The following is a 26,440-nucleotide window of genomic DNA, read 5'->3' as shown; positions in this document are numbered from 1 at the left end:
AGTAACTTTTTGTGCTGTTTATGATTACTATAACCCACCAACTGATTGGGGAAGGCCTTTGTCACCAGAGTCAGAAATGTCTATAGAAGTAGGTAGCACAGTCAGTGAAGAGATGGCAGAAATAGAACAGTTCTACACACCCACTTCATCCACAGAAATTTCTCAAATTCAGAAGTCACCGGAATCTTTCCATACCCCCTCAGAGACTCCAGGGGGTGTCATGACTCCTCGCGAGTATCCGTTTTCCCCTGTGGAACACAAGAGACCTTCAACTAGCTCTAGTGAAGATTTTTATTCCCCTGACAAATTTCTAAGTTCTCCAGATGATGAGGGTATTGAAACAACTCCCCCTGTCTTTACTATTGATGAGGGTATGATTCTTCCAGAAGGACGTGGTTCACTAGGCTTGGGGACACTTCAGGAAAAGGTTCAGGGAATTCCTCCAGCTTTCCTTAAGCCACTCACAAAAAGAAGAGTTTTTGAAGGTGATTCCTTACAGTTCTGTGCTGAAGTATTTGGACTACCCACTCCAGAAGTGAAATGGTTTAGAAACAAAACTGAGCTTAAAGCAGATGAGAGGACTAGTATTGAAAGAGATGGTGATAACATTGCCCTGGAAATTAGGAATATCACAAAAGCTGACCAAGGGGAATATATCTGTGAGGCTCTTAATTACGTTGGTGAGGCAAAAAGTGTTGCTTTGGTTGTTGTTATATCTCAGGAAGCAAGGCAAATGCTGCCGCCTCCTACTGTTACCCATCAGCATGTCATTGAATTTGATGTTGAGGAGGATGAGGATCCGTCAAGGTCTCCCTCTCCTCAAGAAATCCTGTTGGAGGTTGAGTTAGATGAGAATGAAGTGAAAGAATTTGAAAAACAGGTAAAAATTGTCACCATTCCAGAGTATACAGCTGATAACAAAAGTATGATCATATCCCTTGATGTTCTGCCAAGCATGTTTGAGGAAGGGGCTGTGGATTTTATAACGCAAGAAAGTGATGATTTAAAAATAGCTTTTGAAGTTACAGAAATGCCTCCACGTTTCATAAACCCAATTTATGACATTGAAACTCCTGAAAACACAAATGTAATGTTTGAATGTTCCTTAATGGGTATTCCCTCACCAATAGTGTCATGGTACAAATGCAATGCAAAGATTCCTATGGATAAGAAAAAGTACATCTGTAGCTCAGATGGTGATAATCATTTTTTGAAGATTCTCAAAGCCAACACGCATGACAGTGGCATATATACATGCAGGGCCATTAATGTTGTTGGTGAAACACTTTGCAGGGCGTCACTTATGGTTATGAATCCACAGTCATTCTCAGGCAAGACAAGGGGCAGAGAACTAACTGCAGTTTCTCTTGGCAGTGCAAAAGTTCAGCCTCAGAAATTTGACTTGGTTGTTGGAAACTCATCATTTGATGGAGAACAGACATCAGAGATAGAGCTTGAATTTGAGTTCCAACAGGAATCTGATGAGTCTCAGAAAGCTGTCAGACTGGTTGCAGTTACTGATAATGAGACAAGTGAGCAAGGAGAAAAATATGTTAGTATTAATTTCGATGTCTTTGCGGAACCCTCGAAAGACGACAAAATAGAATTTAAAGGCAAATCAACAAACACATGTAGTTTTCAGTTTCAGGTAACTGAAATCCCCCCAAAATTTATAATCCCGCTGCAAAATGTCACTGCAGCTGTAGGTACACCTGTAATGCTTCAGTGCTTAGTGAGCGGCAAACCAAATCCTACAGCAGAGTGGTACAAAGATGGTGCTCCAGTAAAAAATGCTAGATATATTATCCAGGAGAAAGCATCAGGGCATTTCAATCTGCTTATAACAAATGTAACTCACAGTGATGCTGGTGAATTCAAATGTATTATCCAAAACAAAGCTGGTTACACCGAAACAACTTCGTTGTTAAAAGTGTTTTAATTTTACAGCAGTTAAAATGTTCATTGTTCATGAAACAATGTCAGACAGGTTTGTTGTTTTGTTTACTTTGAATAGATGTAATGTAGTACATGTTTTTATGTATTACAATTGTACATTATTGTGAAATTATGTATAGAAACTTTTGCTCAATCTGCATTCAGAATTGTTGTTCAGTAGTATATATTTTAATTATTGATCCTTAATTTATTGAAAAGACCTAATGTGATTCTCATTTACTTTTGACTAACTCACATTAGTGTTCCAGTCTGTAGGGATGGTTTTAATTTCCTTCTGTTTTTGTTTCTTGGGTGGTGTCCTGGGTCTTTCTTTTTGGTGGCAATTGACACATTTTGTAAATGAAATATGTTACATTTGCTTATGTCTGCCAACAGTTCAGGTGAATTTCAAGCACAGTTTTCAAAGATATAATAAAATTTCTTGACAATGCATGCCCAGTATAATAGATCAAAGTAAAGGAAAATTTTAAAGGCAAAAGAGTTTTAGTTCAAATTGCATGAATATTAATTTCCCCTTCTGTGTATTTGTTTTTTTCCTTGATGTTACAAGTGTGATCAGAAAAAAAATAATGATTTGAAAATAATTGAAAATAATTTGAATACTTAGGTAAAATTGTTTGGAGAGACTAGATTTTCTTTGCTCAAGTTCATCATTTACAGTTTTAGTAAATGAGTTTTAGGATAATAATAAACATTTTTGTTGTATAGTTTGATCGTGTTTTTCTAAAAATGGTGGTAATTGGGTTAAGGATTTAATAGGTTGTAAATAAAAAGAAGGTTAAAATAGAAAGTGATATACAGTGATGATATTTATAGTTTGCTTGTGTGCTCATGTATCTGTGTCCTTCAGTTTCATCAGTTACTGTTAATTTTGGGATACAAATGCATAGATAGCCAAACCTTTATGCATAGAAATAAAGAAAACTAAAGCAGTGTGTCATAATTTCATTGAATCACAAATGTCGTGTTCTACCCATTTATTGTAGTTCTGTTAACATGAAAAGTAAATAAAATTATGATGAAACCATTTACTGCTATTTGCATTTTTTTCTTTTTAATCTCTTAAGGGCATTGTTATGTCCGCTTCTTGACAAATTCTGAATGACCTCCATCTTTATCTTTCTTGTGATTTCTGAGGATATGTTGGTGAATCTTTAATTCCATTATTTTCATACAGAATTTTCTAGTTTGACTGTGAGGACCGAAGAAGAGGAAGAAACCTACAGCACATCACTACATTTACCTGAAAAATCAAAAACACTTGAACTCAAGCCAGAGCAAAAGCGTTTTTCTAGTTCTTTGGAAAGGAAAAAAGAGAAACCTGTGTTTCAGTCCAAGCTTACACCTTCTGAAGTTACCGCTGGAGAGTCAGTTAGATTTACTGTCACAGTATCTGGTTTTCCAAAGCCAAAAGTTCAGTGGTTCCACAATGGGAAAGTTATCACTTCTTCAACAGTCTATAAGTTTGTAGAAGAGAGAGATGAGTACACTTTAATAATAACCCAAGTCAAAAAAGAGTATGAGGGAGAGTACTCTTGTACCGCCAGTAATAGGTTTGGCCAAACGACCTGCAAGTCAGTGTTAAAGGTACATGTGAGTCAATTATCAGAGGCAGAAAAATGGGTGGAACGAATGTTCAAACTACCAGGGCAACCACCATGCTTTACCACACAAATCCAACCTGTGCAGTGTGCAGAGGGCAGCGAGGTAAAGTTTCAGTATAGAGTTACTGGTACACCTTTCCCGGATGTTCAGTGGTTTAAAGGTAATTCTCAAATTAAGTCAAGCCAAACCTGTTCTGTTGTAAGTAACCCAGATGGCTCTGGCTTCCTTATCATGAATAACATCCAACAGAGAGACAGCGGACTCTACACTTGCAAGGCTGTTAATCCATTTGGGGAGGCAAGCTGCAGTGCTGAGCTGATAGTATTCCACAAAAAAGTGTCTGTATTTCATAAACAGCAATTAGTTAAAGAGCAAAAAAGTTACAAGGTGTCCATGAAAGAGGAAGCCACTGAATCTCGCTTGTACAGTGTTAGCCTACCTGGACAGGCAGGTGCTAGTTTGCAGGGAGACCATCAGGTAATTTACACCATTGGCACAGAAGATAGGCAAATGGTCACGAGTGAGCAGGTTGACACTTTGCATGACTTGGATGTTTCCATTGCAACTATGCAAAAGGAGCAGGTGACTCATCAAGCTGCTGTGTTGCAGTCTCATGAAGTTCAAGAGAGAGTCATATCTGCTTCAGTCCAGCCACAACCAGTGGTAGCAACACCTTTGAAACAGCTCCAGATGGCTACTATGACCTCAGCAGTTCAAGAACGCCAAGGCTTCATAGAACAACACTTTGAACGAATCAAAAGTCCTGAGGTTACAGAGCTAGAAATTGAAAAGCAGCACCCCTCACAGGTAATGTCTGCCATAACTGAGAGTGTAACTCCACTGACTATTGTCAAAGCAGAGCCATTATCAACCAGAGAAACAGAACAGATCAAGGCATCTCCTGAGCCCAAGTATCCGGTATCAAGTCACCAAGTTGAGACAAAACTCCCAATTGTTAAAGAACATTCACAGGTTATACCACATACTCAGCAGGAAAAGGGCTACCAGGTTAAAGAGGGAGTTAAAATTCTATACAGTGCCATTTCAACGGAGAAGCAACAGATCACAGAAGGTCATGCTAAAGAACTGCCAACACAAGAATCTACCTTTCAGACATCTGTGAAGAATGAACCAACAAAACCAGTTGTCCTTTCAGTTAGTGAAACTGCTCAGACTTTATCAAAAGAACAGAGGTTATCGATACAGAAACCAGATGAAGAGACAGCATCTTTAGTCAAAGATAGTGTATTTAAATCTGCTCTTATTGCTGAGGAAAAGCATCAACTCCAAGCTGATCAGTCAAATTTGATCCCAGGTTTAGAAAGTGCCATTTCAGTGCAGTCCCAGAGAGAAGATGATCAAGTTCTGCATTTACAGGTCATCGCAGATCAGGATATTCTTCCATCTGAAGGCAGGTTCAGCAGTGAGAAACCAAGCCCAGAGAAAGCAGATGCTCAAAAAAGTTCTGTTCTTAAGCATACAGTGTCAGTGGATTTACAACAGACGGTGACATGTGAGGAGTCTTCTCAGTTTTCAGCACAAGAAACAAAAATGTTCATTCAGCCTGGTAAGGAAGCTCCTGCACCTTTGCATCTTCAGTCAGTTCATATAGAAAATACATTGACGAAAGAAGGGATAGTCTCAATGGAAAAGCCAGACGAACAGGTTGCAGTACAGAGACAGGAAAAAGCCCGTCATCACGCAGCAAGCACAGAAGAGAAAAGAGAGCATACAGCAGATTATTGTAAAGATCTTGATGTGTCTGTTACAGGTGTGCAGTCTCAAATCAGAAAAGAACCCAAACCTGAAAGTATTCTTCAAGTCTTTTCAGAGCCTGTGCCATTACCAAAGGAAACTCCTTTCGTAAGCGACGTTAAACAGCAGCGTGCCCTAGTACAGAAAGAAGATCACTGGAATATTGTGCATGTGCCATCTGTGTCAGAGAGTCAGGATATAGAGGAGGGACACACAGAGAATATAGGAACAATTGAGAAATTTGTGTCTAAAAGCAAAGTTGAACCCAAAATCCCATCTGAATTAATTTATGTAGAAGAAAAGGCTATCTCGACAGAGAGTAGCATTGCTCTTGAGGCCACCGAACAAGACTTCGCAGTTCAAATTCAAGAAGGACAGTCTGTTAGACAGTCAGTTTTAATGGAAGAAAAGCGTGTAATCAAAGGTGAGCTATCTCAGGATATTACAAAATCTGAAACATCCACAGCAGTTGTCAGTAAGCAGAAGATGGGTACTCTTTTAGTGTCAGAGTCAAGAGAGAGCCAAACTCTACCCAAAGAGCTCACTTTTCTTATTTCGCCTCCAAAACCACATTCATTGGACATTAAGCAACAATTAAAAAGTGCTCTTGCAACTGCTGTCGCTCTTGACCAGCCATTGATCCTGGCAGATGTAGTTGAGAGTTTAGGAGCTGTAGAAATTCATGAGGTAAAAGAAAAGAAAGAACCCAAATATGTCATGTTCACATATCTTATTACAAGTGCAAGTGCCCCACTTGAAATTACAATTGCTTTTGAAGGAGAGTACCCCCAGACTGCTGATCTCAGAAGTGAACTTCAAGCTGCTTTCTACTCCATTGTCTATCGAGAGCAACAGGTTATGACCTCAGAGCATCCAGGCACAATGCAAATTGACAGACCCCAAAGATTACAGGTTACCAAGGCTTCTTCAAAAGAAATACTTTCACCTTTGGTAGAGATTGTAAGATTGACAGAAAATGTAGAGCCTTTTACATCACCGATGTCTCAGTCTGCAACTGTGAAAACTGAATCAAAAGCCTCTTTTCAGTCTGTAACAGCTAAAGAGCAAGCTTTTGTGCAGCAGTCAACAGTTCATATGACAAGTGAATCAAAAATTGAGATTCAACAGTCCATCCAAGTTGAGCGACAAGAAACCAGATCTGTGATAGTAAAAGAACATGAGAGGGATGTAGGGGCAGTAGGTATGACAGCTGTTCCAATCGAGCAGTTGACTGAAGTCGTCTTTCAGAGCGGGGAAAAGGAGGAATATATAACTGAAGCATTTATGAAATTAGAGAAAGAAGAATTTAGAGAGGAGGGTTACCCAGTTTTTGAAAGCTCCTTGGAGGATATTGTAATAGACGAACATTCAGAGGCAAAATTCTCATTGACTATTAGACATGTAAAGAAAGTAAATTGGCTTTTTAATAGAAAATCTATTAAATCTGGCGAAGAGTTCAAGTGTTCCAAAGACCACGACACTTACACACTAGTAATCAGCAAGGTTACGAAGGATCATCAAGGAGAATATACCTGTGAGGCTGTAGGTGATGCTGGCAAGACCTCAACGTCCTCTCACCTCACTGTGGTCTCAAGAGGTTGGATTTACGGGATTATTATATCATCCCATCCCACATGACTAACTCTTGCCGTTCATAGCTCAAATAGACACGCTTCATCAGATATGCTTTCTCCACACCAACTAATAGAACAGATCTTTGTATTTCATATGAAGATACCTTAATGTCTTCCTCTCTGATCTTCTTCACAATGCTGTGATTTTGCCACCATTTTTACATCACTGAAATTTTAGCATGTCTTCACTTCTTCACATCAACCCTTAACCTGCTGGATCTTTCAGTGTCATCCCAACGTTCATTATCTCCCTCCTCACTCCTGCAGTATTTTCCACTTTTTTATTTTATCCATCTCTGGGAATTGGTTATGAAATACTCCATTGTTGTTTTCTTCATCAGCCATTGGGCACCTCATATTTGATCTTTTTTTTTTTTTTTTTTTCATGCATGCCAGGATGTCAAGTCATTATTTCACTCTTTATTCAGTGTTTTCCTCCTCATAGTGAGATCACCATTACTCTTCACGGTCACTCTTGTTTTGTTTTTTTTCTACTGATCCATTACAGTGACCACAGAAATTGGCACTTTTTGAAAATACCATATCTATAAAACAAAAATAAAGAAGTACTTGAATGCTTACGTTTAACCGCTTAACCTGCTAAACTTTGTAATAAATGTTTATGTAGAATATTTCAGGTGTTTGAAAGTGCCAATCAGTGGTTTCTGATTTTCATGCTCATACTCATTACTTGTCTGCAAACATGTTAAATATAATGCACTAATTTGCTTCTTTTTTTTTTTTTTTTAATCTCTGTGCACGATTCAGTGCCACCTGTTTTTAGGCACAAAATAAAAAATCTGGAGGTCAATGTTGGCAGTCCTGCAAAGTTCGAATGTGAGATTGAGGAGGCTCCAGGTGTGACCTTCAAGTGGTTCAAGTCTGGTTCTGAGCTCAGACATAGTGACAAATGCAGGATTATCAGTCTTCATCACACCTCATCTCTGGAGATATTGAGCCCAGCAGTCGCTGACAGTGGAGAATTTACCTGCAAAGCTTCAAACCGCCATGGAAGTGACAGCTGCTCTGCTAAATTAAGTGTGACAGGTAAGAAATATATACCTTTCCTATTGTCCGTTGGTCTTCTTGAAGTAGTTATCCTTGGAGTTGAAATGCTATTTATATCTTTTTATTGATATCTTCTTTTTATAGAGATTTTCCCACCAGAATTTGTATCAAAGCCTGATTTGATGACTTTATTTGTGGGCAAGCAAGCAAAATTTCAGTGTGTTATTTCTGGTTCTGAACCAATGAATGTTGTCTGGCATAAAGACAATATTGCTATTTCACTTGACGATCACTACAAAGCGTCCTCTGACAAGAACAAGTATTTTCTTGAAATCTTGAATTTACAACAAAGTGATCAGGGAGCATACCTTTGCAAAGCTTCAAACAGTGTTGGTACAGCTACATGCTGCACTGAACTGAGGGTTGTAGACAAACCCAGCTTTGTGAAGAGCTTCGAATCAACCTCTATTGCTGTGGGAAACACACTACATCTTGAGTGTCAGGTAGATGAAGACATTGGTGTTTCCATAATCTGGATGCGAGATGGCAAGAAACTCCATACTACAATGGACTGTAAACTAGCTTTTGAGGAAAAAATAGCCTGTCTTGAGATTCAAAAGGCTAAACTCAAAGATACAGGTACATATACCTGTACTGCTGCCAATGACGCAGGAAGCAGCAGTTGCTCTTCTAGTGTGACAGTGCAAGGTAAGACTTTGAGATTAATACCCTTTGTAAATGCAGTATTTGACACAAATCTGCATGTCAGGGTATTAATTTCTGTCAGTGTGCATTTGCATTGCATTGCTTAGACAGAGGTGACAAAGCTTAAGTATCAGCTGATGCTGCTATTACAGTTTATTTTCACTGTACTCCACATCTCTTATTTATATTAAGCTGTCTTTTTCTTAACTTATCTTTTTCTCTTCAAATCAAAGATCTTTTTCTTCCTTTGCATTTTAACCCTTAGAACCTCCAGTCTTTGTTAAAAGGCTGGAGCCTAAGATCTTATGGAAACAAGGAATCTCTTCACGTCTGTCGTGCACTGTCAAAGGATCACCTGAACTCCATGTAACTTGGTTTTTGAATGACAAACCACTTAGTTCCTCTGAAAAACACAAAATAACTTTCAAAGCCGGCCAGGCCACTCTTGAGATTATTAACTTATCAGAGTCTGATAGTGGAAATTACACTTGTGAAGTGATGAATGAGGCTGGCTGTGAAAGCTGCTGCTCTCAAGTAACTGTAAAAGGTAATTCTCAAGATTCTTACATTCTGAATTAATGCTCATTATGTTGAGATCTGTCGTCTTAAATCTTATTGCTCTTATTGTTCTTAGAACCTCCTGCATTTAAAAAGGAGTTGCAAATGGTGGAGGTAGTCAAGGGGTGCACAGCCCAGCTTGAATGTGAAGTTACAGGCACTGCTCCATTTGAGGTGACCTGGTTTAAGAATAAAAACCCAATATCCTCTGACAAGAAGTGCAGTATTGTTTCAAAAGAGACAGTTGCATATTTGGAAATCAAATCATTTGAAAGTGCAGATGTTGGAGATTACCAATGTTGCATTTCTAATGATGTTGGTAAAATAACTACAAAAGCAGTGGCCAAGTTAAAAGGTTGGTACAATCCTTTTCGATGGCCTAAACTGTTTTTTTTTTGTTTAGTTTTTTTGGTTAATATTTTATTTCATGTGAAAATGAATATGCATTTTTTCATGCAGAGCCACCATCGTTTGTAAAGAAGGTTGAGAACACCACTGCAGTTTTAGGCAACGCTGTGAAACTGCAGGCAACTCTGAAGGGTTCTGCTCCTATCACAGTTCAGTGGTTTAAAGATTCTGAGATAGTCAGGGATGATGATCCTAATATTACCACGACTTTTGGAAACAACCTTGCTATTCTGGCAGTAGCAAATGTGGCCATTGTCCATGGGGGGAAATATACTTGTCAAGCTGAAAATGAGGCTGGAAAACAAAAATGCGAGGCCACTGTATCAGTTCAAGGTTAGAATTAAACATATTAAGCATATCGTTGTATTTTGTAACATTTCTATTAGTAGTATTATTATTATTGATGTATTAATTAATTGATTAATTTCATGTTCGTTAAAGAACCAGCTAGATTTGTTGACAAACCGCCATCCATCAGTGTGACTGCCGGTGACTCTGCAACTCTCGAGTGCAAAGTTGCAGGAAGTCCAGATCTCAAAGTAAAATGGTTCAGAGATGGCAAAGAGATTACAGGAAGTCGAAAATGCAAAATCTCTTTCAAAGACAATGTGGCAGCCTTGAAAATCCTCTCAGCAGAGAGGGGAGATAGCTGTGAATACAAAGCTGAAGTTTCGAATCGGGTTGGAAAAGAGCAGTGCTCTTGCTCAATTGTTGTTCTTGGTTAGTGCTATTCTTTTAAAAATTATTTTTCATTTTCTGTTTTTGTGTGTGCATATTTTTTTTACTATGGTGTTTTATTTCTGTTGAGCAGATAAAATAATACCCCCAACTTTCACAAAACCACTTAAGAAGGTAGATGGTAATGTTGGAGGTACTATTCAGTTGGAATGCAAAGTGTCAGGATCCCAACCTATAACATTATCTTGGTTTAAAGAAGGAAAGGACATTACAACCGGAACAAAATATAGAACAGAAATGCAGGAAAGCACTGCAATACTGAAAATTAGTGATTTAGAGGCATCAGATGCTGGGGTTTTCACCTGCCATGCAACTAATGCTGCAGGACACAGTGAAACAAGTGGAACTGTTTCTGTTAAAGGTTAGAATAATCAATCATATCTTATCAATTGAAAAAATTTTTTTGTATTTCAGTGCTGTTGACTTGAAATTTGGTTGTTAAAATAATCTCTTCCCCGTTCAAATTAACTTTAGAACCCCCAGTCTTCTCTTTGAAACCTCAAAGCCAAGATGTGATACCAGGAACTACGGTTGTCCTAACAGCTGCATTCACTGGGACAGCACCTTTTATTATTAAGTGGTTCAGAGAAGACAAAGAAATGTTAACTGGAGGAACTTGCTTCATCAAAAAAGAAGCCAACTCAAGTTCACTGGAGCTGCACTCTGTGAAGCCATCTCAGTCTGCAAAATACACTTGCCAAGTTTCTAATGATGCTGGAAAGGTCTCATGCACAGCTTCCTTATTTGTGAAAGGTGCTTTTTCTTACTCTTGATGAATTATTTTTTTCTGTTATTTTTGCTGAATAATTATTCAGTTAATTTATCTTGCTGTGTTATTCTCTTTTTTAGAACCTCCAAAATTTGTAATGAAGCTTGACTTGACTAAACTAGTACTGAATGGGAGTCTTGCAACTTTGGAATGTAAAGTCACTGGCAGCCCAGAGATCAGTATTAGATGGTATAAAAACGAGACTGAAGTTAGCTCAAATGACAAATACCAAATGGCCTTCATCGACTCAGTTGCTACACTACAAATTTCCAAATGCTGTGTTGAAGACAGTGGAGATTATATCTGCCAAGCATCAAATGAAGCTGGCAGCGATAGATGCAGTTGCTTGGTTACAGTCAAAGGTTTGTTTGAAGTTAATTACCTTTTTAAGGATGTTAATGTCATGTTCTGTTGGTTAATTCATTAGCTCCTTCGTGCTTTCTTATCTCAGAACCTCCCGAATTTATAAAACCACTTGAATCCAAAGAAATTGTTAAAGGCACAGATGTTTTGCTGGAAGGAACTTTGTCTGGCTCAGCTCCCTTTGAGATTTTGTGTTTCAAAGACTCAAAGCAGATACGAAATGATAAAAGGCACATCATAAGCCTGACAAAGGATGTAGCAGCTCTTCAAATTTTGAAATTTGAACCTGGAGATGTTGGCAAATATCAGTGCACTGTAGGAAATGAATTAGGGCAGGCCTCCTGTGATTTTCATATTACACTGAAAGGTTAGTAAGAACAGGAAATTCTTGGATTTTTATGTAAGTGAAGGTACAGTGTTGCTTGTAAACAGAGTAAACACCATCTTACATTTGATATTCTTCAACTAGAGCCACCATCATTTGTGCAGAAGATGGATAACACAAATGTCCTCCTTGGTGGTGAGGTTTCCTTGCAGTGTGTTTTGAAAGGGTCATTGCCTATGAATGTCTCTTGGATGAAAGATGACCATGAGATCAAGGAATCTGAGGATGTTCAGATATCTTTTGAGAACCAGACATCAGTGGTATACATTTCTAGTGTGCAGTTAAAACATGGTGGAAAGTACACTTGCCATGCTCAGAATGAAGCTGGTAGTCAGAAATGTACAGCAGTACTGGCGGTAAAAGGTGTGTAGTCATTTTTAATTTACATATTTATAATATGGCTTTTATTCTCAATGACGTTTTACACAGTTTCTAATCATGTAGTTGTAATGTTAATCTTTAGTTATGATATTCATATAGCTCTTTTTGATTTAGTGCTATTTGCATGTATTCATAAATGTTTTACTGTACACAGAGCCTGCAAACATCACAGAGCAAGCCAAGTCTATCAGTGTTACAGTAGGTGATCCTGCCACTCTAGAATGCAGGTACTCTGGCTCTAAAGTTCTTAAAGCAAAATGGCTAAAGGATGGCAAAGAGCTGACATCAAGCAAAAAGTACAAAGTACAGAGCACCGATACAAGTTCCATATTAAAAATTCTTTCTGCTGAGAAGAGTGATGCTGGTGAATATATCTTTGAGATTTCAAATGATGCTGGAAGAAGCAGTTGTGAGGCAGTTGTGACTGTTTTAGGTTAGTATGTTATAAATAATAGCCATTTATGGATTTGCAAGAATTTGAAATTTTAGATCAACACTCAGTTTGAAGCTGCTATATTGTCCCTTAACTGTAACAGATCAAATATTCAAGCCTTCCTTCACAAGAAAATTGAAGGACATGGAGAGTATAAAAGGATCTTTTACACAGTTGGAGTGTCTGGTCTCTGGATCTCTTCCCCTAACTGTCACTTGGTTCAAGGAAAATAAGGAGATAGAGACAGATGAGAAGCACAAATGCATATTCTTTGAGAATGCAGCATCTTTGGAAATCAGCCGTCTTGATAGTTCAGACAGTGGCAACTACACATGTATTGCTAAAAACCAAGCAGGCACTGTTCAGTGCTCCGGCACGCTGAAAATCAAAGGTTTGCATTTACCGTTGGCTTTTATAAATTACAAATTCATTTGTTAGTTTGTGAAGTTGTAAACTGTATTATGCCATCTATCTTATTCCATCTATCTATGCCATGTATCTTATGCCATCTTATTGTTTCATGTTGCTCCTTTCAGTGAGTTTTATCTTCATTTAATCTTTAATCTTAAATCTTCCTCTTATACGCAGAACCTCCATCAATAATTGAGAAACCTGAATCACAAGATGTTATACCAGGATCCAGAGTGCATTTTAATGTGCTTGTATCTGGCACACCACCATTGACCATTAAGTGGTTTAAAGATAAGAAAGAAGTTTCATCGGGGATTGACTGTTCAGTTCAGAAAAATGACACCTCTAGCTCACTGGAGCTCTTTTTTGCTAAGCCTTCCGACTCCGGAGACTATTTCTGTGAAATAAGTAATGATGTTGGATCAGATGCTTGCCAAGCAACACTCTTTGTGAAAGGTTTTTACGAAAATAATTTTTAACCACTTTTTCCCTATTATTAAAGGCTTAAAATAAGTACTTTCTTTCTCTTTATTTTTACAGAACCACCCAAATTTACCCGCAAACCTGAAAAAATAACAGTGGTAAAACCAGGCCAATTGGTAGTTTTTGAATGCCAGATTACAGGCACTCCAGAGATAGACACATACTGGTTCAGAGATGGGAATGAAATAAGTCCAAGTGACAAGCATAAAATGACTTTTGTCGATTCTCTTGCACGGCTTGAGATAAGTAGTAGTGATATCAAAGACAGTGGAGTGTACTACTGTGAAGCCCGAAATGAGGCGGGCAGTGAGAGCTGTAGTATGGAACTAAGAGTGAAAGGTTAGTATGTAGTGCATTTTATAGGCCTTTAAGTTGTTTGATATGATTCCTCAAGAAATGTCTGGCTAGAACATAGATTTTGAACTGATTTCATTTAAAGCTTTCTTCTTTTTTCAGAGCCCCCAGTTCTTGTCAAACCATTGACTCCTCTTGAGGTTGTGAATGGGTCAAATGCATATTTTGAATGTCAGGTAAAAGGCACATCACCTTTTGAGGTGACCTGGCAAAAAGATTCAAAGGACATTAAATCAAGCCATAAGCATGTGATTTTGCAGAAAAATGGCTCTATAATGACCCTTGATGTACAGAAATGTGATGCTTTAGATGTTGGAGAATATCAATGCATTGTAGCAAATGAAGTTGGGAGTTGTTCAAGTCAGACTACACTCAGCATAAAAGGTTAGCGTTAAGTATGTTTAATAAGTTTTATATATTTATTATATTATCTTTCTTTATTTAACATATTTCACATTTCCAATCAGAACCCCCTTCGTTTGTGGAGAGGATTGAGAATGTTGTCACAGTTCTTGGAAAAAAGGTTGAATTTAAATGTGTTGTAAGAGGATCACCACCTCTGTCCATACAATGGCAAAAAGATGAAAACTGGATTTTGGAGGATCTTTCAATTGAGAGGACTTTTGAGAACAATATATGTACTTTGAGAATCCCTGTGTGCGAATCCATCCACGGTGGAAAATACACCTGTCAGGCTGTGAATGAGGCAGGGCAAGAAAAGTGTTTTGCTACCCTTTTGGTTCAAGGTTGGTTTTTTTGCAAGTGTTTTTTGTAGTTGTCCATCCTGTAGCTGACTTGCTATTATAAATACTGTATGTTTGTTATATTATCTCCAGAGCCACCTCAGATAATTGAAAAGCCAGAGGTCATTAATGTCACTACTGGAGATCCAGTAAGTTTGGAGTGCAAAGTTACAGGCTCTCCTGAGCTGAAAGTTAAATGGAGTAAAGATGGCAATGAAGTTATGCCTTCGAGACAGCACAGCCTCAGTTTCATCAATAATGTCAGCCAACTTAAAATTCAGTCTGTCCATTTGGAAGACAAAGGAACTTATGTGTTTGAGGTTTCCAACCACATCAGTGCCTGCCAGTGCAAAGTGACTTTAAATGTGCTAGGTTAGTGATATTCATAATTGTATATTAATAATGTAATAATTTGTATTTGGTTAGTTTTATATTTATGATCTTCACTTTCTTTGTCTTTGTCAGAGCAAATAATCCCCCCATCCTTCATCAAACCTTTGATGGAGATGGAGGAAATTCTGGGCACAAATGTCCAAATTGGATGTAAAATATCTGGCTCACTCCCTATAACTGTGGAATGGGTGAAGGACGGAACTAAACTGTCAGGAAGAACCAAACATAAACTTCTTCAAGATGACAACAGCGTGTTTTTGAAAATTGAGTCTTTAGAGAAAGCCGACACTGGAACGTATACGTGCAAACTTACAAACAAAGCCGGCAGTTGTGAATGCAGTGGTACACTGAGGGTGAAAGGTCAGATAGCTTTTGTAGTATTTAGTAGTATATTTCATTCTCACATATATATATATATATCCTGAGATCTCTGATGGCTGCCAGTTTCTTAACAGATGTACATGTCTTTCTTTGCCATTAATGATTTAGAGCCACCAAGCTTTGTGCTGGTTCCAGAATCACAAGCTGTCATACCAAATACCACTGTTCGGTTTAAGACTACCTTTAAAGGAACACCTCCCTTCACAGTGAAATGGTTCAAAGATGACACTGAGCTGAGCTGTGGACCTTCATGTTTTACTGGCCTGGAGGGCCTCTCATGCTTCCTAGATCTTTTTGCCGTTGGAATATCACACAGTGGAACTTACTCTTGTCAAATAAGCAATGATGCCGGTACCGCTAAATGCACCACAACCTTGTTGGTAAAAGGTTGGACCTCTTTCAAGTACTCTTATCAACGCTCTAAATTATAATTCTTTGTTCATGCTTCACCATTTGCATGCTCTTGTATTACTTACACAATGTCTGCCTTTCATCATCATCTTACTTCATTCCTGTTCATCATTACGCTTTACTCCCTTTTAGCCATCATGTGCCTCTTGTCATCTGCCATCTTCTTGAAACCATCCTTACTGCTCCATTTTATATATTACATTAATCGTTATGATAACATGTTGTAATTTTGGTTTTACAGAACCTCCAGAGTTTGTACAGAAACTGCCAGCTGCAAAAATCATAAAGATGGGAGAGCCACTCCAGCTTGAATGCAAAGTCACTGGCACAGCTCCTCTGAAAATTAGCTGGTACAAAAATGATGCTGTTCTCAGCGATGGTGAAAACTTGAGAATGACTTTCGATAACTCTGTGGGAGTCCTTGAAATTTTCAAGTGCATCTTTGAGGATAATGGAGTATACACCTGTGAAGTCAAGAATGACGCTGGAACTAAGAGTTGCAGTACAACACTCACAGTCAAAGGTTAGATAGTAAATGGATCTTTCATTCACTAGTTTAATGCTTATGCCTTTATCAACATGAGCATTAACTGACTGTTTCAGAATTAGTATAGTTTAGTTCAATTATTATTATTTATTTTATTTCAGCTTCATAGTTTTAGTTATTGATAAAAACCCTCTTCAGAGGATATGATTTGTTGATTTAATTAATTAGCTATTCATTGTAATATGCATAAATGCTCATTTTGTTTTGATTTACGTTTTTGTAGAGCCACCAACTTTCCACAAAGTGCCAACACCAGTTGAGGGGCTGAAGGGCAAAGATGCCAGTCTTAACTGTGAGCTTAAAGGCTCAGCACCTTTTGAGATAACCTGGTTTAAAGATAAAAAACAGTTAAAGGAGAGTAGGAAGTACAAATTTGTGTCTGAGGGATGCTCTGCAACTCTCCACATTCTTGGAATGGAAGCATCAGATGCAGGAGAATATGAGTGCAAAGCATCAAATAATGTAGGAAGTGATTCCTGCCAGGGCACTGTAAAGCTAAGAGGTCAGTAAGATGCTAGTTTAAAGTATTAAATAATTTTCCAAAAAAGGATTTTACACTTAGTTTTGTGACTCTCTGACGATTCTTATTCCTGACATTCAGAACCGCCAGCGTTTGTGAAGAAGTTATCTAACACGACAGCCATCTCTGGTGAGGAGGTGGTTTTGCTGGCAACGGTCAAAGGCTCGCAGCCTATGACTGTGTCTTGGGTTCAGGATAAAGACCACATTCTCAGAGATGGTGACAACAGGAAAATTACATTTGAGAATAATCAGGTCACCCTGAAGATTTTTAAAGCTGACTCCACCAGTGCTGGAAAATATACATGCCAGCTCAAAAATGATGCTGGAGTAGCTGAATGCACAGCGAACCTAACTGTCCTAGGTTTGTAAGAAAAATATTTTTTTTCCCACTTGAGTATATATATATCTTTTAAAAATTATGTAAACATAATTAACAAAATGATGCTTCTGAATTTCTAGAACATGCTGCAATTGTGGATAAGACAGAGTCAATCAGTGTAACCGCTGGTGACACTGCAGTCTTAGAGTGCACTGTATCTGGAACTCCAGAACTTAAGCCAAAATGGTACAAGGATGGTGTGGAGTTGTCTTCAGGCAAAAAATACAAAATCACCTTCTCAAAAATGATCTCCAGTCTTAAGCTATTGTCAACAGAGAAAAGTGACACTGCAGAATACACATTTGAAATCAAGAATGAAGTTGGCAGTGATAGCTGCAAAATGCACGTCACTGTTTTCGGTCAGTAATGTTTAATATCCTTGTATATAATATTTGTTCCGATCTTAGAATTACATGTGATTTCTTATGAAACCAAAAGCTGAGTATGTTGTTTTCGGTCAAACAGACAAAATCGTCCCTCCTTCGTTCTCACGAAAACTGAAGGACACACAGAGTATTGTTGGCAAATCTATTGAATTGGCCTGCAAAGCCTCAGGGTCTGCACCTCTCACCATCTCTTGGTACCATAATGAAGAGGAGATTAAAAGTGGGCCAAACTATGAGATCACGTTCGCTGAGAATACCTGCACATTGAAAGTGCCAACTCTGAAACTTTCAGACTCGGGCACATACAAATGTAAAGCAGTGAACAGTGCAGGAACTGCAGACACATCTGCTTCCTTAATTGTTAAAGGTTAGTGTTTGGTTGCAGAATAATTTAAAATAAATATGAAATGTAAATCTATTGACTAAGGCACATTTCGTAATTTTCTCCCTGATGTATTTGCAATAGAACCCCCATCTTTTGTGACCATACCTCAACTGGTGGAAGCCCTCCCAGGCACAAATGTCACCTTTACAGCAACCGTTCAAGGAAGTGCCCCAATGAAACTGAAATGGTTTAGAGGCAGTAAGGAAATAATGTCTGGGAGAAGCTGTGAGATTGCTTTAAGAGGAGATACTGCATCTCTGGAGCTCTATAACATTGATAAATCTCATGCTGGCGAGTACACTTGCCAGATCATTAATGATGCAGGAAAGGAAAACTGCCCTGTGAACCTTTTTGTTAAAGGTTAGTTTTAATTTTGTTAATATATGAATAACTATTTCTTGAATACTTGTTATAGCAGAACTTTGTGTCTCACATATATAAATATATATATGCCGTCTATCATTCAGAGGCTGCACACTTCGTCAAGAAGCTCAAGAACTTGTCTGTCGAAATGGGCAAGTCTCTGATACTTGAATGTACATATGCGGGAAGCCCAAAGATTCTTGTGAAATGGCATAAAGATGGCCAGGAGATTTATTCCTCTTACAAGTGCAACATTACAACCACTGAGAGCTCCTGCATCCTTGAGTGTCTAAACAGCGACAAAGAGGCTGCTGGAAAATACACTTGTGAGGTTTCCAATGATGCTGGACACGACACTTGTGAAGCAGCAGTGTCCATCTTAGGTTTGTTATTGAGTAAAATAGCTCAATATAAGGTACAGTGAGACGAAAGCAAAATGTGCATGCTTCTCTTCATGGTATGTGTATATATTTTGTTACTTTTAGAACCACCTTTCTTTATTGAGAGTTTGGAGCCCATGGAAGTCACTGTGGGTGATGCAGTTTGTCTGAAATGCCAGATTGGTGGCACTCCTGAAATTAAAGTGTCATGGTTCAAGGCAGATGGCAAAGTGCGGTCTTCTCCGACCTGTAAGATGGAGTTCACCAAAGGCACTGCCTGTCTGAAACTAGCTAAAGTTGCCAAATCTGACATTGGTGAATACACATGTAAGGCAGAAAACAGCATAGGATCTGCCTCTTCCAGCTGCCTCTTAACTGTACAAGGTGATGCTAATTTCTCTTCAAAGCACTCTTAAATGCCTTAAATGTTTTTTTGATTGCACTGTATAACCATTATAAGTTTATTTTGCTAAATGTTTTGCTTTTCAGATGTGAAAACACCACCTTCTTTCCCTAAAAAGATTACTAGCATTACTCAAATTGAAGGACAGCCTGTCCAGTTTGAATGTCGTGTTGCAGGATCCTCTCCTATGGAGATCTCTTGGCTCAAAGATGGTGAAGCTCTCAGGAGCGATTCAGAATACACAATGTCTTTTGACGATAACTCTGCTGTCCTAAAGATAGTCAAAGGTGAAATGAGACATTCTGGAGAATACACTTGTGTTGCAACTAATAGTGTTGGAACTGCTTCTTGTAGAGCCAAGCTCACCCTTCAAGGTCTGTTTAATTCTTTCATATTGTTCTCTGATTAAATGTGTTTCTTGTGTTGTGAAACACACTGAATTAAATGTTACCATGACTATACAACTGTGCTGTTATCTCTATTTAACTCTACAGAGCCAAGATATCCGCCTGTGTTTGATAAAAAGCTCATACCTGTGGATGTGACAGTGGGAGATACTGTCGATTTGGAATGCCACATGACGGGATCATTGCCAATAAAAGTCACTTGGTCCAAGGATCACAAAGACATCCGCACAGGGGGCAATTATAAGATATCATGTGTGGATAACACCCCACATTTGACAATTTTGAAAGCTGATAAGGCAGACTCTGGTCGTTATTCTTGCCATGCTAGTAATGATATTGGGAAGGATTCTTGTTCCACAGAGGTTTCTGTGAAAGGTATTTGATCACGGCTTTTCGGTGTGACTGTGTCTTCATTGTCTTGGGACTGACCTGTGGTGCTTTACTTCTTTTACGTTTTTGTCTTCCATTCTTCATGCCTTTGCATTTGTTATGTTTTTCTTTGCTTGCAGTAGTTCAACAGGTGGCACTGTTGAGCATTTGTTACAATCTTTTTTGTTTGTTTGTTTTTTTGGAAATTTTTTCAAATTTTGCTCTTTGCATTTAGGGGAAATAACCACTTTTTGCCAATAATGTATGTTCTGTCTAACAACACCTCTCTTTATTGTTCCTATAGAACGGAAAATTCCACCTAGTTTTACCAAAAAGCCTTCAGGAACTATTGAGGACACTGAGGGCAAAATGGTGAAGATTGAGGGTCGTGTAGCTGGATCACAGCCCCTGACAGTCAACTGGTATAAAGATGGCATGGAAATCTTCACCTCTGACTTTTATGATGTAACCTTCAAGAGCAGCCTGGCTGTCCTGTGCATTAAAAAATCTCAACTGTCAGATAGTGGAACATATATGTGCAAAATCTCCAACGAAGCTGGCACTGCCTCTTATGATGTGCCAGTTAAGATTACAGGTATACAGCTGGTTTCTATGTCAAACTTTTCTTATTTCTATTGTCTAGTTATAAGTGTGCTATTACTTGCAAAAAAAAGTACTGTGGCAGTATTAGATGGTAATTTCATGGTACTAAATTTCACTATTATGGGAAATACCTTAGAGTACCATGTAATTACCATTGTAGTTTCATAATGTTTTCTTGTAAAAGATTTATGGAGTATAAAAATGTGAAATGTCCTGTTATAAATGAGTCTCTGTATGTAAGCATGCATGTATGTATCAAAAAGGATTGAACATATTTGTAAACATGCTAATAATTACTGTATTTTCTGAATACAGCGCAAAAGGTACCACCAAGCTTTGACTTGCCTCTTAAACCAGTGACTGTGACTGAGCGTGAGAAACTTACCCTCAGTTGTCATGTACGTGGATCTCCTCCTCTAAAGATTCAGTGGATGAAGGACAGGCGGGAGCTTTCTTCGTCTGAAAATACAAAGATCACATTTGTTGATGGCACTGCCACATTGGAGATGATCCATGTATCTAAGACAGATACTGGAGATTATCTCTGCAAAGCAACCAATGAGGCTGGCAGTGAATTCTGCAAATCTAAAGTCACTATCAAAGGTATTTTTATGTTTGTGTAAGATACATTGAGTTTTTATTGTCCTTGGTAATTCTTTCTTTTTTTTTGCCTGCTTTTATATATCTTTTTTTTTTATTTGCTTCATCCTAACCTTGCCATTCTGTTGGTTGTTTGCCAATATTAGAATCTTCTAGTAATTATTATTCTTTCATTAATCTAATTCTGTCCTCTGGTTCTCTGGCAAGTACTTGCTTGTTGCTTACAAACACGACTCCAAATGTCCAACTGTTTTGGCCAAATCTGCTTCTTTGCAAATGTTTCTTTGGCATTCTTATTCTTGCAGCTGTGCATTTTGAAAAAGTGAAACAGGTCTTGTGTTTTTGTTGTCTAAAATGTTTTAGACCTGGATCTTGAATATCTTAAGTTAAAATTGTATGTATCTCACTGCAATATACCATCAAAAGTTTCAGAGAAACCAGGAGCTCCTGCCCCAGCACAGGCAGCCCCTTCACCACCAGAAGCAGTTAAAAAGTTGGACAACCTGTTCTTCATTGAGGAGCCAAAGAGTGTCCATATTGTTGAGAGTAAGTGACTCTCCTTTTCTTTTTTTGGGGTGAAATAAACTGTATTAAAATGTAGAAGAAAGTGTTATCGATGCTATGTGTGATTTATGTTTTTGCAGAGGGTACAGCTACCTTCATTGCTAAAGTTGGTGGTGATCCCATTCCCAATGTGAAATGGATGAAGGGCAAATGGAGGCAGATGACTCATGGTGGCCGCATCAGTATTGAACAAAAGGGCCAAGAGGCCAAGATGGAGATCAAAGAGGTGACCAAATCTGACTCTGGACAGTACAGATGTGTTGCTTCAAACACACATGGAGAAATTGAGTGCAGCACCAACTTGAATGTTGATGAGAAGACGGAGACAACTTTAGAAGTGGTTAAACTGAAGAAGTGAGTACCTGTCAAATTGCAAACCATCCTCGAGGACCCCCCTTGTCAAACATTAGTTATAGACATACATATATGACTGAATAAGTGTCTAAATACTGATTGTTATTATAACAATAGATTGTAATTATACTGATTGATCTAATTGTGATTTATTCTGCATGATTTGTGCATACATTTGAGCAGTACAAGCTGTGAAACACTAATTTAGTGTGAAAACAATTCAAAGATTGCCTGAGTTGTGTTGTTTTGTTTTATCAGGACTCCATCTAAGCAGAAAAGCCCTAAAGAGGACAAGGATATAGACATTGTTGAGTTGCTTAGAAATGTTGATCCCAAGGAGTATGAGAAATATGCTCGCATGTATGGCATCACAGACTACCGGGGTCTCCTTCAGGCTATTGAGTTTCTGAAGAGGGAAAAAGAGCACGAAAGTGGAAGACCGGTAAGATTGATTCAGATAACAGTATAACAGCATCAGACATTTTCTTTTAAAAAATAAGACCAAGCACATTGCTTCTGTATCAAGTTTGAGATGTATTTTTATGATATTTTGTTTTGATTGAAATGAACAAAATGCACTGTAACCTTAAGCTTTTAATAAGCATTTCTTTGACACATGATAATATTCCTCTTAATTGAAAATGTTCATAGTTTTACTTAAATTAACCAACTTGATCAAGAAAGGTTCTAGAGTCATTTCACTTTCAGAGACTTACCTTTCAAGCCAGGAATGAAAGCAAGTTATATTAATTGTTAAATGCTTGGATTTATTACATTTTTCAGGAAGTGGAAAGTGGTGCAAGAGAGTCTGAGGAGGATTTAGCTAAACTTGTTGCTGATTTGCAGAAAAGGATGGAACAAACAGAGGTTTGAAATCTAATTCTGTATTTGTATTAAATTCATGTATTAGCTAGAATTCAACTTGCTAAATGCAAAATCAAATTAAATCAACTTTGGTTAATGTCCAAATACTGTGCAAATATTTTTTGGAGCCAGTGTATGTCATTTACAGAGTGTTAATGTGTTCTTTTGTTTTCTATGCAGCCTGTAACTGTGGTACGTGACATCACAGACCAGACAACTACTGTTAAGAAGGAAGTTGTGTTTGAATGTGAAATCAAGATTAACTACCCCGAAATCACACTGTCCTGGTACAAAGGAACCCAAAAACTTGACAGTAGTGACAAGTATGACATCAGAATTGTGGGTAATCGTCACATCTTAAAGATCAAGGATTGCCAGATGAGAGATGAGGGCAATTATCGTATTGTGTGTGGCCCACATATCTCCAGTGCCAAACTGACAGTGCTTGGTATGTAGCAACATCATTTGATTCTCCCTTTAGTGAAAGCACTAAACTATATCCTGTACTGTATGTTTTTACAATATTGACCTTTATTCTTTCTGCAGAGGCTGAAGTGGAACAGCGTATGCAGGATGTGGCTGGTAAGGAAGGCCAAACTTGTACATTGACTTGCCAGTTCTCTGTACCTAATGTAAAAACCCAATGGTTTAAAAACGGGAAGCTTTTAGAACCCCACAGCAGATACACATTTGCTGTGGCAAATTACACTCAGAAGCTCTCAATCAAAGATGTTAGACCTGAAGACCAAGGAGAATATACCTGCAAATATAAAAATCTTGAAACAACGGCAAATCTTTGGATTGAAGGTTTGTATAGGTTCACTGTCTGACTTACGCTTACTGTAAATGATACCCTCTACTAACCTCTTTTATCATCTTCTGTGACCTCTTCTTCTTCACTTCTTATGGAAAAACTCTTCTTATTTCAAATGCCCGGGATATTTTGCCTTTACATTTTCCTGGCTTTCTTTAATATCAAATCTTTATGGACTATATTAGGCAGAATTTTTTTTTTCCGGCATTAGATTCTAGTCCTAATCATCCACCTTGCATTATCTTTTTCTAGCCGAGCAAATACATTTCACCAAACGCATCCAGAACATTGTGGTGCGAGAACATCAGTCAGCCACTTTTGAGTGTGAGGTGTCTTTCGACAATGCTATTGTAACATGGTATAAGGACACTTGGGAGCTTAAAGAGAGTCCCAAATATACCTTCCGAAGTGAAGGGCGACGCCACTTCATGATCATCCGCAACGTTACCTCTGCCGATGAAGGTTTGTGGAGTTCCAGTGCGGGACCATTTTTCGTTTCAATAATATTACATAAAAAGGCCCATTTAACCAAATGAATAATCCTTTAGGCGTGTACTCGGTCATTGTCAGATTGGAGCCCAGGGGTGAGGCTAAAAGTACAGCTGAGCTTTACCTGTCAGGCAAAGGTCGGTACAGCTGTCGAGCTCCAGCATTTACTTAACTAACAATCTCTAAAATATGAAGGCTTCTTACAGTTTTTTTTTCTATTTTTTTTTCTCAGAAATTGATATAGAAAGGGTACCTTATGGTAAGTATGTGACATATTTAAGCTTTTTTTTAACACCTATAGTACATATTGACAGATTATTTCACCAGATCATTAAATTATATAAGTAAACTTAAAAATGTTAAATAACACTCACACAGACATCCCAGATACATCAATACAAGTGCCTGAAGCAGCTACATTAACCATTGAAGGTGAGATTGAGATTTTAGTAAAATTACTTAAAAAAAAATGCATAAATATCTATCCTCAAAATCAGTGATCGTTACTCATACATTTATTATTTTTGATAAGCTGAATCTTCCATGGAATATTACCATTACGAAGAAAAATTGGAAACACAAGGTAAACTGCATAATTATGAGAATAAAACTAACTTTTTACATCACCCTTTTCAAATAGTATCATTCACTAAAACTGACAAAAATTCATTCACTATGAAAATAATTTAACTTCATCTGTTTTAACCATCTACTGTATCTGTTCAACAACAACAACAACAAAAGAAATAAAAAATAATAACACTTTTCTTTAAATGTTTTGTTTTGTCTGTTCCTCAACTTCTTGCGTGAAATAACGAAATAACATCAATATTTGAAGTATTCGTCTTTGGACACGTGTAACAACTTTTTACCCTTTACCAGAGTATGTGAGCTGGACAGCGGAGAGTGTTGTAGAGGAAATATCAGTCACAGGTATTACTGAGAGCTTTTGAGTCTACAAATATAATTTCTAACACTCTTTCCACTTTCCTTTGCCACATAATATATTTATATGTCTTGTATGTATTTGTGTCATTCTTATTCATGTCTGTATCCCCATTTGTTTTCATCCTGTCCTCACAATGTACCATTAAGTTGTGCTGTATATGTGTGTTCTCAAACATTTACCAGTCTGACTTTGTTCATATATGCAACTTTACCAACGTAAATATTTCTGAACAGATTTGTTAAGTTTTTGCGTTTTCATATGTTTCTCCAAAGTTTTTATGGTAATTAGGGCGATAATTTTAAGGACTTTCTTTGTCTCATTAGCCCCAAGGGTCCCGATCGAAGAGGCTGTCATTAGAAAATCTCTGGGAATGAGAGAGAAGGCTCCAACGACAGGTACTGAAATAAAAACAGCTTGGCTGCTTTGCTTCTTGTTGGCAAACATCATCCCATTACGTCTGTCATATTTATGTGTCTCTTTGTAAAATTGTTTGTTTACTTTCACCTTAATTATGCCGTGTTACGTGTTATCAGTGTTGTGTTCTGTTAATGTTTGTGATATTTGCTTCTGTCCAAATTTATGAACAATTTTTGTATAACAATACATTTTAAAATATAATGTTGCACATAAATTTATATTTTGCATTACTTTTTTTGCTTTTTGAATTTTCTTAATTTAAGTAATGCTTCGATGCTATTCTGTATTGTGTGGATGTATCAGTTTGTCTATGTGTTAATGTCAGTGATATCTCTGTAATTCTTGCCCTAATGCTTATGCATGGTTGCTTTCAAAGCTGAAGCTACTAGTTTGATATTATAGAGTTAATTGTTCTTAATATTCTCAAAGAATTCGAGGAGCCTGAGCCATCTAAACCAGTGGAAATAATTCCTGAAGTACCTGTGAAAGGTATGCAGATATCTGTCCAAAGTGCTCCAGTGTTGTTTAGTGTCTATAAGTTGCTGTTTTAATCAATTTTTGTGTGTCTGTAGAGCTCTTTATAAACATTCTTTGTTCTATCTGTGATGTTAATTTTCTGTAGTGTTATTTTTTCGTCTAATTGAATATTCTTACAACATATGTAATTAATTTTTGCCCAAAAAGCCAAAAAGCCTGTGGAAGAAATAGTTACTGCAGTTACATTGCCAGAGCCAATTGAACCCCCCAAAGCAAAAGGTATGGAAAGAACAC

The 26,440-nt window shown here is 37.7% G+C and overlaps 1 protein-coding gene across 1 annotated transcript in view; it reads left to right on the top strand.

Moving 5' to 3' along the window:
* Positions 1 to 26,440, top strand: part of ttn.2 (titin, tandem duplicate 2) — a 165,143-nt gene that overhangs the window by 28,460 nt on the left and 110,243 nt on the right. Inside the window, exons 43-90 of the mRNA XM_079427427.1 lie at positions 3,134 to 6,913; positions 7,719 to 7,997; positions 8,103 to 8,666; positions 8,929 to 9,210; positions 9,298 to 9,576; positions 9,681 to 9,962; positions 10,071 to 10,349; positions 10,441 to 10,728; positions 10,842 to 11,120; positions 11,217 to 11,498; positions 11,588 to 11,866; positions 11,969 to 12,247; positions 12,420 to 12,698; positions 12,802 to 13,089; positions 13,287 to 13,565; positions 13,650 to 13,931; positions 14,049 to 14,330; positions 14,414 to 14,692; positions 14,783 to 15,061; positions 15,155 to 15,442; positions 15,572 to 15,850; positions 16,116 to 16,397; positions 16,645 to 16,923; positions 17,023 to 17,304; positions 17,403 to 17,681; positions 17,788 to 18,075; positions 18,175 to 18,453; positions 18,561 to 18,839; positions 18,942 to 19,220; positions 19,326 to 19,613; positions 19,734 to 20,021; positions 20,320 to 20,610; positions 20,934 to 21,221; positions 21,645 to 21,764; positions 21,863 to 22,136; positions 22,395 to 22,578; positions 22,920 to 23,003; positions 23,181 to 23,448; positions 23,547 to 23,807; positions 24,067 to 24,276; positions 24,363 to 24,440; positions 24,536 to 24,562; positions 24,682 to 24,735; positions 24,836 to 24,886; positions 25,186 to 25,236; positions 25,576 to 25,647; positions 26,099 to 26,158; positions 26,354 to 26,425. Of these exons, the coding sequence (XP_079283553.1) occupies positions 3,134 to 6,913; positions 7,719 to 7,997; positions 8,103 to 8,666; positions 8,929 to 9,210; positions 9,298 to 9,576; positions 9,681 to 9,962; positions 10,071 to 10,349; positions 10,441 to 10,728; positions 10,842 to 11,120; positions 11,217 to 11,498; positions 11,588 to 11,866; positions 11,969 to 12,247; positions 12,420 to 12,698; positions 12,802 to 13,089; positions 13,287 to 13,565; positions 13,650 to 13,931; positions 14,049 to 14,330; positions 14,414 to 14,692; positions 14,783 to 15,061; positions 15,155 to 15,442; positions 15,572 to 15,850; positions 16,116 to 16,397; positions 16,645 to 16,923; positions 17,023 to 17,304; positions 17,403 to 17,681; positions 17,788 to 18,075; positions 18,175 to 18,453; positions 18,561 to 18,839; positions 18,942 to 19,220; positions 19,326 to 19,613; positions 19,734 to 20,021; positions 20,320 to 20,610; positions 20,934 to 21,221; positions 21,645 to 21,764; positions 21,863 to 22,136; positions 22,395 to 22,578; positions 22,920 to 23,003; positions 23,181 to 23,448; positions 23,547 to 23,807; positions 24,067 to 24,276; positions 24,363 to 24,440; positions 24,536 to 24,562; positions 24,682 to 24,735; positions 24,836 to 24,886; positions 25,186 to 25,236; positions 25,576 to 25,647; positions 26,099 to 26,158; positions 26,354 to 26,425 (14,955 nt within the window). The remainder of the gene's footprint in view (positions 1 to 3,133; positions 6,914 to 7,718; positions 7,998 to 8,102; positions 8,667 to 8,928; positions 9,211 to 9,297; positions 9,577 to 9,680; positions 9,963 to 10,070; positions 10,350 to 10,440; positions 10,729 to 10,841; positions 11,121 to 11,216; positions 11,499 to 11,587; positions 11,867 to 11,968; positions 12,248 to 12,419; positions 12,699 to 12,801; positions 13,090 to 13,286; positions 13,566 to 13,649; positions 13,932 to 14,048; positions 14,331 to 14,413; positions 14,693 to 14,782; positions 15,062 to 15,154; positions 15,443 to 15,571; positions 15,851 to 16,115; positions 16,398 to 16,644; positions 16,924 to 17,022; positions 17,305 to 17,402; positions 17,682 to 17,787; positions 18,076 to 18,174; positions 18,454 to 18,560; positions 18,840 to 18,941; positions 19,221 to 19,325; positions 19,614 to 19,733; positions 20,022 to 20,319; positions 20,611 to 20,933; positions 21,222 to 21,644; positions 21,765 to 21,862; positions 22,137 to 22,394; positions 22,579 to 22,919; positions 23,004 to 23,180; positions 23,449 to 23,546; positions 23,808 to 24,066; positions 24,277 to 24,362; positions 24,441 to 24,535; positions 24,563 to 24,681; positions 24,736 to 24,835; positions 24,887 to 25,185; positions 25,237 to 25,575; positions 25,648 to 26,098; positions 26,159 to 26,353; positions 26,426 to 26,440) is intronic.

The sequence above is a fragment of the Barbus barbus genome, assembly GCF_936440315.1.
Source record: "Barbus barbus genome assembly, chromosome: 10".
Lineage (NCBI taxonomy): Eukaryota > Metazoa > Chordata > Actinopteri > Cypriniformes > Cyprinidae > Barbus > Barbus barbus.
The sequence above is the reverse complement of the archived record's forward strand: the minus strand, read 5'-3'. Positions and strand labels throughout refer to the sequence as shown.